At 53.5% G+C, this 12,574-nt stretch overlaps 1 protein-coding gene across 1 annotated transcript in view; it reads right to left on the bottom strand.

Moving 5' to 3' along the window:
- The window catches only part of DSCAML1 (DS cell adhesion molecule like 1), a 354,412-nt gene that overhangs the window by 1,378 nt on the left and 340,460 nt on the right, over positions 1-12,574 (bottom strand). Inside the window, exons 22-32 of the mRNA XM_024131280.2 lie at positions 10,659-10,776; positions 10,115-10,278; positions 9,721-9,819; positions 8,785-8,973; positions 8,150-8,437; positions 6,533-6,688; positions 4,668-4,698; positions 4,401-4,519; positions 3,946-4,098; positions 3,134-3,328; positions 1,481-1,792 (exon numbers count right to left, since the gene is read on the bottom strand). Of these exons, the coding sequence (XP_023987048.2) occupies positions 1,481-1,792; positions 3,134-3,328; positions 3,946-4,098; positions 4,401-4,519; positions 4,668-4,698; positions 6,533-6,688; positions 8,150-8,437; positions 8,785-8,973; positions 9,721-9,819; positions 10,115-10,278; positions 10,659-10,776 (1,824 nt within the window). The remainder of the gene's footprint in view (positions 1-1,480; positions 1,793-3,133; positions 3,329-3,945; positions 4,099-4,400; positions 4,520-4,667; positions 4,699-6,532; positions 6,689-8,149; positions 8,438-8,784; positions 8,974-9,720; positions 9,820-10,114; positions 10,279-10,658; positions 10,777-12,574) is intronic.

Here is a 12,574-nt window from a genome sequence, read left to right as displayed (position 1 = left end):
ACGAACCCGTGTCCCCTGCATCGGCAGGCAGACTCTCAACCACTGCGCCACCAGGGAAGCCCAAGAGCTCATTTCTAAACAGGGATGTCCTAAGAGCTCTGGCTGTTAGAAAGCATTTTTTTTTGGCCATGTCGCGTGGCTTGTGGGATCTTAGTTCCCCAACCAGGGATCGAACCCAGGTCCATGGCAGTGAAAGCGCCAAGTCTCAACCACTGGACCACCAGGGAATTCCCTAGAAAGCTTTTCTTTACTCCAAGGAGGAAAGGAATGTCACTCCCTGTCACTTCCCCACATTCAGCCCGATTCTGTCCTCTGAGGAGCCCCAGAACAAGGCTTTCCCCTCTTTCTCACCGCGGCCTTTCAGACATCTGAAGTCAGCTACATTTCCCCGTCCCTCTCCTTCGTCTCCTCTTCTCCAGGCAGAATGTTCCTAATTTCTTAAAGTGCCTCCACGGGACAAGCTTCTAGGACCCTCACATGCTGAGCCCTCTGCCCTGTGAACACCCTCGCCTGTGCACGTGCCTCTCTCCCGTCCACTGTGCCAGGCATTTTCCTTAGGTCATCTCGTTTAGTCCCCACAGCCCCCTGCATAGGTTAATACCTGCCTGCGTTTTGCAAGTGAGGAAACTGAGGTTCAGAGAGATTAAGTAATTTACCCAAATTCACACAGCTACACAGGGAGGGGGAGTCATTCAGGGCTGCTCGTCTCCTAAGTCTTTGTAATTTCTGTTACCCCAGGCTCTTCTCTAGATGACCCTGAGCCCCTAGGTCAGCACGGCCACTTAGCAAGGCCAGTGCTGAGCGGACCAGACTGCCTGCTTTGACAGCCTGGGCCTTGCACCCTGTGGCCCTAATGTCTGCTGGGGGGCTTCCCTGCTCCCCTGCCCCTGGTTATCCTAGACCTGCCCTGCTGACCCCAAAGGACATATGCTCTGGCCAGGCCCCTGGAGTCAGATGGTTACCAGTCAGGCTAGGTCATTGCCCACCATGAGGTTTGGCCACCACGGGCTGAACGGCCAGGATTGTTCCTTTGGGTCTAGATTAAGTTCAAACAGTATTGAGACCAATGGCCATTGGGCAGCTGACCCCATAAGCAGTCTCTTTCCATCCTGGCATAGCTTCAGATTAAGGGAATGATCACTACTTAATGAGAACCTACTATGTGCCAGGCACGTATATCATTTCTAATGATCCTTACAGCAATGCAAAGTATATGCTATCCGTTGCATTTTACAAATGAGAAAATTAAGGCCAGAGAGGTTAAATGACTTGCCCAAGGTCACAGCAGTATTAAGAGGTTAAGCCAGGATGTGTGCCCTGATCGGCTTGCTCCCAAGTCCTTGTTCTTTGCACTACCCCCCGACTGCCAAGGAGCCATGCTGGGCTGGCAGGACCCAGGTGCAGTTAGGGCTAGGTCTAGCCAGGGCTCGTGGGGTTTGGGGGCAGGGGACACAGCAAAGGAGGTGGTCTGAGCGCTCACTCTTGTTGGCCCGGTGAGGGATGGGCACAGCCACACTTTTGCCCCGGTCGGCATCCTGGGGCTTGGGTGGGGAGGCGGTGAAGCGGCAGATGCCAGGCTCTGAGGGTGTGCTCATGGATGTCATGCTGTCAGCGTTCTCATTGGTGCCGGTGGTCATCTGGTCAGAGGAGCTGTCGGAGATGAAGCATTCGGTGATCTCAAACTTGGCATGCTGCAGTTGTTCCTCCAGCTTGGCATGCTCATAGGCCCGGGCCAGCTCCTCATAGGTGGAAGAGGCGCTCTCAGTGGATACCATGCTGTTCCGTCCCTTGTCTGGGGAGATGGAAGGCACAGAGTTGAGGGGAAATGAGTGGCACCCCCCATATTCATTGCAGCATTATTTACAATAGCCAAGACATGGAAGCACCTGTATGTCCATCGGTGGATGAGTAAATAAATAATATGTGAGATATATATATATATATACACACACACACACACGCACACACACAAAATGAGATCTTACTCAGCCATAATAAAGGAAATCTTGCCATTTGGGAAGATACGGATGGACCTTGAGGGCATCATGCTAAGTGAAACAAATCAGACAGAGAAACACACACACACACACACGCACACCCACAAAATGAGATCTTACTCAGCCATAATAAAGGAAATCTTGCCATTTGGGAAGATACGGATGGACCTTGAGGGCATCATGCTAAGTGAAACAAATCAGACAGAGAAAGACATACACTGTATGATCTCACTTATATGTGGAATATAAAAAACCCCCAACAACCACAAACAAAACCCCCATGTTCACTGATACAGAGAATAGATTGGTGGTGGCCAAAGGTGGGGGGTGGGAGTTGGGCAAAATGGGTGAAGGTGGTCAAAAGGTACAGACTTCCGGTTATAAATAAGTCATGGGGATGTAATGTACAGCATGATAACTATAGTTAATAACACTGTATTGAATATTTGGAAGTTGCTAAGAGAGTAGTTCTTTAAAGTTCTCATTATAAGAAAAAAAATTGTAACTATACATGGTGATGGATGTTAACTAGACTTACTGTGGTGATCATTTTGCAAAATATTACAAATATCAGATCATTATGTCATACACCTGAAACTAAATGTTATACGTCAGTTATATCTCGATAAAAAATAAAGTGGGTTTATGGGGAAAGGGTGTAAATGAGATCAGACTGAGCAGTTCCCCTACCCATGAGCCCAGAAGCCATCTGAAAGCCTGACTATGGAGTGGACCAGGCTCACAAGATCCTGCTCTCCACCTGTGAAGGTAGTGGTGGTGGCAGAAGTGGGATATTTGATGTGCTGCCTAATGAAGGGCAGAACATCTTTCATTCTTGATAATAAGCATCACCCTCTGAGCAACACTTAGCCTTTTCTCCAACAAACATCACGGGTACCATTTTCTCTGTCATCTTTTGGGAGAGCAAAATGAAATCCTTGACCAAGCAGAGCTCCTCTAGGTCAAGTGTTTTTGTCATAGCCACAGAGTGAGTCAGTGACCAGCTGGAAATGAAACTGACCTGTGCCTTGGATTCCAACAGCTGGCGGGTGGGAGTTGGGAAAACCGAAGGTGGAGATGGATACTGGGGGAGCTGGAGGAGAGTGAGCAGAATGAAGGCAGGTCCCTGGGCTTACCTGTGTCCTGGGAGAGGCTGGCACTGTAGCTGTCACTCTCGGTGACAGTGACACCATGCTGGGAGCCCACAGTGCGCCAGTCGGAGGTGAGGGTGCGGGCGGGTGTGGAGGCCTGGCACTTGGTCAGAGTCCACTGGCTTGAGTACCGGTTCCGGGTGCTGTGGGCTGACTTTACATTCTTCCTGGACACTGGATCTGCACAGAGCAAGCAAGAGCTAGTACCCTCCAGCTGCAGGCATTCAGGCTTGGGCAGCTGGCATTTACCAGAAAGGGCAGCAGGAGCAAGGGAGGAGGCAGAAGCAGCCACAGAAGCTCCCCTGGGGAAGCTGAGTGAGCTGCCTTTCCTGACCACACGGCTATCTGTGGAGGAGGAGAGCAAGTGTCGGGCACTGGGCGGCGTCCTAGTCCTCCCCGGCCACCCTGTCTTTTCCTTCAGCCTGGGAAGAACGTCACCTCATCTCCTGCTGCCTCATGACTGTCCATTCATTCCCTACGGTCCTGGATGTATTCTATGCTTATGTCCAGAGTCACGGTGGAAGATGCAGAAGGCCCTTGGAGAGAAAGAACAACTAACCCTCTCAAAATTTCTAGGCAAGGAAACTTGAGGCCCAGAGAGATAAGGTTAGTGACATGCCCAAGGCCATAGCTAGTGAGTCTATAATCAAGGTCTCTAGACTCTAATTCCAGTGCTCTTTCCCTTCTTCCATGCTGCTCCTCCCTCCTTTTTTAAAAACAAATGTCACCTCTGTCTTATGCTGTGCCCACGAAACCCCGTGTGGGAGGAGGGCTGTCTCCCCGGGGATAATGCATACTGGTGCCTGGCCGGATGTCAGACATGTCGATGAGGGGTCCTGAGCTCTGGATGAGGGCTGGGTGGTGCAAGGAGACACCGGTGCAGAAACTCTGAGGGTTGACAGCTTGGCTGAACTCAGCATCAGTCACAGGGATGGTGGCTTTGTCATCTCCTGGGGGAAGAAGTACAATCAGCAGCAGTCCTTCCCTTTGGGCACCATCTTTGCTTCCCAAATTTCTCTTTGTTTTTATCCAACAATGAAACCAAGAAAGGTCAGGTCAAGTCTTCCCATTAATGGAGGAGGAAACCTAGTCCTTGAGAGAAGCTGCAGCGAGTTCCTAGGTTGTTGAGTTGTTGATGGGGCTGCTTCTGGAACCCTGGGCACTGTGTGAGGACTGGTGGTTGCCCTTCCTGGGATGTGGCCTGGGGAAGCACACTCAGCAGGACAGAGAGCTCATGGCACCTGTCACTCACCCAGCTGCTTGATGCCCTCCTTGTCCTCGATGAGTAGCTGGACCCTGGGGATATCAATGTGTAGCCGTGGGCCCTGAGGTGGCCCCTTCACGGGGGTGTCAAAGCTTCGGTTGTTCTTGCTGTGGAGAGAAGGGCTGGAGGTGGGTGACTCAGCAGCCATAACGGGTTGGGGGAGGGGTTTTGCAGGACAGTGGGGTCTTAGAAACCTGTACCCTGAAGGAAGGAAGGGGGAGGGGAGGAGAGAGGAAGCAGCTATGTGACACCCACCTTATCAACATTTCTGCCAAACTCTTTGCATCTGCAAAACAGTAGAGAGAGGGGACTGAGTGAGAATGGAGTCTGAGAAGGATGAGAATTGGAAGAGGCATGGGGAACAAGGTGGGAGAACTTCCTAGAACGGGGCCAGGGCTTGTCTCCTGGGAAGAAATATAAGGAGTTCTGAGACAGTCCAAAACATAAGGTCTCACTGCTCCCAATTCAGGATTTGGCTCAGTTCTGCTTTCCTTTCCTCAGATTTTTATCTAATGGGGAGATCCTTCCCAAAGCAGAGGGTAGGTAAAGTGCTCCATCAGCTTCCTGAATTGACTCTAATCAAACAAAACATCATAGCAGTCTGGAAATGGGCATCAGTGGTGGGTCCATCCTCAGTTATCTGTTGGGGAGAGGAGAGAGTGGGGAATGAAGTAGAGGGGGTCAATGGGTATCTCCAGATGACATCAACCAAGAAGCTTCATTTTCTTCTCTAGGACATCCCCAAAAAGTCCATGGATGGATTTGAGGGTCACTGCTTTGTCTCAGAGGAGCCTTGAATAGGTTCAGGACTCTCAGGTTAGGAATTGATAAGAGAGGAGAAGCAAAGGACCCAGGTAATCCACTAGACCTCTGATAACTGAGAATGATCTGTTAGATCGAATCTAGCTTCATGAACGCATTCAACCATCTATCTACCCACTCACCCATCCATTCATTACTGATCTATCCACCTGTCAATCCATCCCACCCATACATCATGCATTCATTCAACTACCCATCCATCCAGCCAGCCAGCCATCCACTGATCCAACCATCCATCCATTCAACCGTCAACCCATCCAACCATCTAATCATCTGTACAACCATCTGTTCAACCATTCATCTAATTATCCATTCATCTATTCAACCATTCATCCAATCATCCATTCATACAACCATCTATCCATCTTATCATCCATCTGTCCATCCAAGTATCCATCCATCCATCCATCCATCCATCCATCCTTCCTTCCTTCCTTCCACTGATCCAACCAACTATCGATTCAACTATCAATCCATCAACCACCCAATCTTCCATCCATCCATCCAACCATCCATCCACTTAACAACCATTAACCACCCACTGAACCATCCTTTCATCTACCCAACTCCTAAACAAACACCCTAGGCAGCCTTAGTCATTCCCTCTTCTGTGTTATTATTGTGCCTTGGCTGTGAATTCTATAAGGGCATGGGCTATTCCTTCTTCATTCATCTTTACACCTCCAATGTCCGGCAGTATCTACAATACAGCAGATACTCAATAAATGTTTTCCAGATGTGTGAACAGACGTTTATTAAGCAACTAGTGGCTCCTGGGGAAATCAAGGTAAATCAGACCCATTCATGCCAGACTATGGTAGCAGGTTTTGGGACAGGGGATGATATTAAAAATATTTAGCACCTGACAAGGCATGGAAACAGCTCAGTCAAACCAGAGCAAAGTCCTAGAGGCCACTTGCAGGTCTACTCTTTAGTGGCTGGGTCCTAGGAAAGTCTCGGGGATCCTCTATGAGAGAATGGAGCATCCAGGGTAGAAGGGAGCAACATCTATTTACCAATCAACATGGAAATGTTTAAATATTTTAACAAGCAATATGGTTTTACCACTGTGTGCCTCTAAAAGTCAGCCCTGGTGAGGGCAGGCTCAGAGTCCTGGGGGCATAGAGGAGGAAGCAGAGAACAACTAAGGGGTTTCAGAAGGCCGGAGTGGCAGCTCTCCCTTCAAGGGGACACGGGCACTCTCCCTTGTCCAGATGGTGCTGTGAGCCAGTGGAAAGTGGCCAGCATTGCTGAGGGTCAGCACTCCCTCCCAGGAAGCCCATAGGAAACTCGCCCACCTCGGAGTCGCTTCAGCCGCTTCTCTTTCCTCTTCTTGCGAACGATGAAGAGCAGTGCCACCCCCAGGGTGGCCAGGATGACCGGGCAGCCAATGGTGAACAGCTTCTTCACATCGTCCCCCTCGCCTTGTGCAGACTTGATGGGCGGGATGGTGCCTGAACAGGGGTGAAGAAGGGAGTCAGTGGTCCCTTATGAGTTGAGTGTTATGCAGAGTCTCAGGGGCAAGGTAGCCCTTGGACCTCTTTTGCTGCCTTTGGTCTCACTCTGATCTCTACTTCCCGGTGCCGAGCCCCAACTCTCCCCTCTGCTCCCCCTAATTCTGGTCCCATCAGGACAGCCATGAACAGCTGTGTAGTTTTTATACTGCATATGATATTAATGACTTCCTTTTAGAATTTTCCTAAAGTCTCTCAGAGATAGTCTGCTGCTTGCTGGAGTTCAGTGTTCATTTCTAGAACGCTGAACTTAGATTCCCACATCCAGCGGGTAAGGTTGAGGGGGAGGGTGAGGACCGTGGGAGAGAAAAGTCAGGGAAGTGAGATCCTGTGCTCTCTTCCCCAGATGGAGGAAAAAGCCACTAAACACCCTGCATTCTCTCCCTGCTCCCCATCCGGTGGGCGAAATCTGCTAACCTTGGGGGCTGCAAGGAGGCAACGTTGAGTTCTCCTGCTGACATATAGCCTTCTGCCAAGCCCTGATGCTTGCTTGTTTCAAAACCTCACTTAAGAGTCATCTCCTTCACGAAGCCTTCCTTGTTTGAGCCCATCCCCTTCCGATACCACTTTTATTCTGTTTCCTTAACACATAGGTAGACTCAGTTTAGCTTGGGACAGCTGGTCCCTATGAGTTCAGCCCTCTATGTGCTTAAATGCATGTGTGTGCATGAGTGTGAGGTGTCCCCACGTGGCAGACACCAGTTAGTACTCACTAAACATCCGTGTGCTCATCTACATTCCCCAGACTTCCTGGCAGTCAGGTTAGAACCATGTTACCGGCTCTGGACAACAGAGTGTGACTAGAGATGATGAGTATCACCTCCTGGCCAGGGCAGTTAGGAACTGCTGTGCCTTTTTTCTCTCTCTCTCGTTGGTGACCACGGAGGCCACGTGTTCAAGACGGCATAGCTAAAGATGGTGGCCAGCCAAGCCTCACAAGGTGCTGGGAGAGTGAGAAACAAATCTTTATTGAATCAAGCCAAGAAGCTTTTAGCGTTTACTTGTTACTGCAGCACAGGCTACCCTGTCTTGGCTAATGTACCATCTGAGCAGAGGGTTCTTATAGGGCAGGACCGCAACTGCATCTCTACCTCCCTCTCATCTCTTTGAAGCAGCGGAGAGCAAGGGTTGCACCTTCAAGGGCCCTCTGTCTTTAGCATTGCTGACCTGCTTGCCTGCCTATCCATCTGTGCTGGTCACAGGTATATCTACCCACTTACCTGTCTACCCGTCTGCTGCTCCTTGGCCTGTCCTTTGCTTGCTTATTCACCTGTCAGCCTTTGTCCCTGACTATAGTCCTGCCTCTTTTCTATCTGCGTGTCTATCTCTTTACGTGTCTGCCTCTCTGCCAGCTTCCCCGGCAGCACCTCGCCCCAGCCCGGCCCACCCTTTCCGACTCACTGCCATCGTAGTCCAGGGTGGCGAACTGGGCGGTCTCGTTGCCGCAGCCAGCGCTGTTGCAAGCCCTCATGCGCAGCTCGTACCACGTGGCCTCTCGCAGCTCGGTCAGAAACACCTCCCCGGACCTGTTGGCGCGCAGGCCCTGCCAGGCCCAGGTGCCCTTGGGCCGGTACTCCAGCACGATGGCCGTGATAGGGCAGCCCCCGTTGCTCCAGCCCTGCAGGTTAAGCCGAGCATGTGTGGAGTTGATGTGGGTGAAGAGGTGCTGGTCTTTGCTGAAGGAGGGCTCTGGGGGGCCAGAGGGAGAGAGAGACGTTAGAGAGACTGGGAAAGATTTCCCTGGGGCAGCTGGGACCACAGTGGCTCCAGGGGACAGAGGGGGAGGAAGAAGAGGACGGAGGGAAGGACAAGGAGAGGAGGGCCTGGCCAAGGAGGAAGACAGATGCAGGCAAAAGGAAGAGGCGAGCCACCCATCTGCCGTCCCACTGCAGGGAAGTGGGGCCAGTTTCTCCTACTGTGATTCAGCCGAAGCTGCAGAGATGGGAACTCGGTGGGGCCTCCCCTTGAGTCTCCATGCTTCCCTGTGCCCCCTCCTTCCCTACCCCAGCAGCCTTCCACCCCGTCCTGGGCCTTACCCCGCCCGTGGGTCTTGGCCTCGATGATCTCACTGATGCGCCCGGAGCCCACGCTGTTCTTGGCCGCCAGCTTCACCTTGTACCAGGTGCCACACTTGAGGCTGTCCAGCCTGAAGGACCGCTCGCTCGAGCTGACGAACACGTCCTTCCACTCCTCGCTGTTGTCCACCGAGTACTGCAGCACGAAGCCTGCCCGGGAGGTTTGCCTGGCTCAGGTCGGGCAGGGCGGGGCCTGGGGTACCCCAACAGGCATCATGGGGCCGGGCGCCGCAGGGGGCAGGGGCTGCTTTGGCCATCGGGATGGGGTGGATGCAAATGAGATGCAAAACGGAAAGGCCCTTGGGTGAGTTGCAGGGCTCTCTCCTGTCAGCGCTTGTGTTAGGGTTGAGAAGCCAGGATGGGGAGGGGAGCAGAAACCAGAGCTGTGAGGCTTGCCAGGGGTCCTCTTTAGACCCTACTACTCCATGTTTAGTCCCCTGGCCCCGGGGGCACCAGCATCACTTGGGAGCTTGTTAGACATGCAAATTCTCAGCCTCTACTCCACAGCCCCTGAATCAGAATCTGTGCTCTTACAAGATCCCCTGGTGATTCATATGCATGTTTAAGGTTGAGAAGCACTATCTAGAACATTTGTCTACTTCTACAGATGTGGAAACTAAGGCCCAGAGAAGAAGACAGGCTTCCTAAGAAAACAGACTGCCTCAGGTTCGCACAGCTCACCAGTGGCAAGGAGGGTGGCTGTTCTGAAGCCCAGACGTCTAGGCTGGTATATTTTCCATGGCACTTGGGTAACTTCCCTGTGGTCGGAATCGCCCCTCCCCCATTATTTCCTAAGCTTTTTGAGGACCAGCAGGGGAGTGAGTGAAGCCCTTCCTCTGCCCCTGGGCCCAGAATTCTTTCCCCTGTCTCCCCCCTCCTCATCCAGACCCCTCTCACCTCGGATGGAGCTGCCCCCATTGTCACCTGGAATCCAGGTCAGGGTGATGGACGAAGCGGAGGTTTTGGAGACAGTTAGGCGGGGTTGGTCCGGGGGAACTGTGAGGGGAGAGCCAGCAGCCCGCACCAGAGGGTTAATCTCTGACATTGGGGTGGCTTGAGGGCGAGGGGCTGGCTGTCCCACCCTCTTGGTGCCACCCTCACGCCTGCTCATTTTCCTCTCTAGCCCTCCTGCCTCCTCTTCCACGGGGACCCTCTGATCCACCAAGGGTCTGTCTCCCCAGTGGCGGGTCTTCTTCTTCCGTTCGACAGCCCTCTCTCTCACACGATGGAATTCCTCCCTCTCCTCCATCCCTGTCCCCACCGGGGCCCCACCCGCCTCGCAGAGTCTCACCTTGCACCAGAAGGTTGACGATGATGGTGTCGAAGCCCCCAGTGTTGGTGGCTGTGCAGGTGTAGTAGCCCGAGTCCTCAGCCTTCACCGCGCGCAGCAGCAAAGTGCCATTGGTGTGGATGAGCCAGTGCCCATCCATGGACACGGGGATGGCCGAGTCTTCGCTGCGGGGGTGGGGGATGGGTTATAGCAGACACCCCCTCCTCCGGGGGCCTCCCCCAGGTCTGCAGGCAGTTAGAGCCGGGAGCAGTTGGGGGCTGGCTCGGGGACCCTGGATTCTTGGGCTGTTACTCAGTGCTTCCCGGGCATATCCAGGAATCTTGGCCTCTTCAATCACCCAGGGAAGGGAGATCTTTCGCAGCCAACAGAGGGGAGCCAGGGAGGTCAGGCCCGTGTGTGAGAGTGGTAGCCGTGTACCTGGCTGGGCCCCCGCAGGGCTGGAGGTGACTGAGTCGCTGGAAGGGAGGGACATTGGTTCTCTTCATGGCCCTTCTGCTGTGCCCATCCCCGGGGTTCACCTATCCCTGCGGGGTCCCACACACACCTGTCCTTGGTCCACTTCACGGCAGGGGCTGGGTCTCCCACTGAATTGCAAGGCAGCCGGACATCTCTCATCCAGGGTGTTGTCACAGTACCCCCAAAGGATATGATCTTTGCTGGGGCTACAGGAAAGAAAGGATGAGAGACCCCCCACTTTTACCACCAGCACCGCACTGGCTCCCCTTTCTCAGGGCTCCTGAATTTACAATTCAAGTCCTCCTCCCCCTACCTGACGGCTACCTTGGGCTTGGGGTGGGGGGAGAGTCCAGGAAATTTCAGATGGGAGTCATTGATTCAGCAAACGTTTATCAAATACCTGTTCGGGCCAGGTACCACAGGAGGCTCTGAGGGGCCACACAACGAATCAGATCTAGTCCCTGTCCTCAAGTTGCTCGCCATCCAAGAGGGAGGCAGATACTTAAAAAAATCATCAGGGTGAAAAATACTATGGTAGGGGTAGAGACAAGTAACCCTAGGAGCAGAAGGGAGGAATGAACTCTGGCAATGCAGTGGTGGTGGAGGTGAAGGCCAGGGGCGGCTTCTGGAATTGGAAGCTTTGACTTGAATCTTGAAGGCTAAGAAGGAATTCACCACACAGAGAAGGAAAGGCATGTCGGAAGCGGGAACGACACTGAGTAGAGGCACGGGGGCCTGAAACACACGATGAGTGGAGGATCCTTTGGGGTGAGCAAAGCCCAGGGTGAGTGAGGAGGGGGCAGCAGAGCCGGGGACAGAGCGGTGAGCGGGAGGAGAGCATGGTGGGCTCTGCTGGCACCTCAAGGAGGCCGGGCTTCCCCTTGAGGTCACGCGGAGGCTTACATGTAAGTAGTGATATGGTCAAAGTAGAGTTTTAGATAAATCCCTGGCTGCTTGCAGAGGATGGTTTGGTGGAGGTGATCTTGCAGGATGAAGACCAGGGACAAGACGGTGGCTGGAGTGCAGGCGAGAGGTGATATAGGGTGGTGGAGGACAGACTAGGGGCTCAAGGGAAGACATGCCAGGACGTGGGGTCTCCCTAGTTTTGGCGAAGAGATAGAGGGGGAGGTGAGGGTGACTTCCAGGATTCCAGCTGGGCCAACCAGATGGGTGCTGGTGCCCTCGTGGAGTTGAGGCCCACAGCAGGAGGCTCAGGGTAGGTGGGAGAGACGGGAAGATTCTGCTCGTGCTAAACCTGGGGGACCCCCGCGGGGGTAGCTGGAAAGCAGTTGGATATAAATGTTTTGGATCATGAGAGAGATGACTGGACCGCACTGATGTGAACTCAGCAGCACAGTGACTGAGGTCACCAGGAGGGGGACTGCAGATTGACAGAGGAGTGGCAGAGCCCTGGGGTCCACAACATGCAGGCGCAGAGGAGGAAGGCATGTCCCCGGGGAGACAGGAGCACGCTGAAAGGACCCTGATGCACAGGCAGCATCACGGAAAGCAAAGGGAGGCAAAGATGCCAAGGGCCCAGCGAGAAGGTAGTCGTGTCAGGCACCTTGGAGATCTCCAGGCCCAGGGTTGAAAGTGTTAAATTAACCAAGCAACCACGTGCTTCGGGGGGCCACGGTCAGCCCCACTGAGCCACGGGACCCTTCTTGGGGAGAGGGAAGATGTAAGGTGGCTGAGGAAGCAATGCTTAGAGGTTTGGGTGCAGGGAATGGAGGGTCCTCTCCTCTGAGGGCAGCGCCGGGGTGATGGGCTTGGGACGGTAGGTGAGGTCTGGAGGGGCCGCCGAGGACCAGAAGGCTGCCTGGGGCAGTGGAGGACCGCCGGGGGCCAGAAAGACGTGCACTGGGCAGAGGGGCCCAGCGAAGACAGCCTCCATCGCGGGCAGAGAGAAGTGTTGGGGGCCTCGGGGATGGCGCCAGGGGCTCTAGAGATCCCGTTCTAGACCCAGTTCTGCCCTGTGGCTGGGACTGGTTCCTGTCCCTCCAC

Source organism: Physeter macrocephalus, chromosome 16 (genome assembly GCF_002837175.3).
Source record: "Physeter macrocephalus isolate SW-GA chromosome 16, ASM283717v5, whole genome shotgun sequence".
Taxonomy (NCBI): domain Eukaryota; kingdom Metazoa; phylum Chordata; class Mammalia; order Artiodactyla; family Physeteridae; genus Physeter; species Physeter macrocephalus.
The sequence above is the reverse complement of the archived record's forward strand: the minus strand, read 5'-3'. Positions and strand labels throughout refer to the sequence as shown.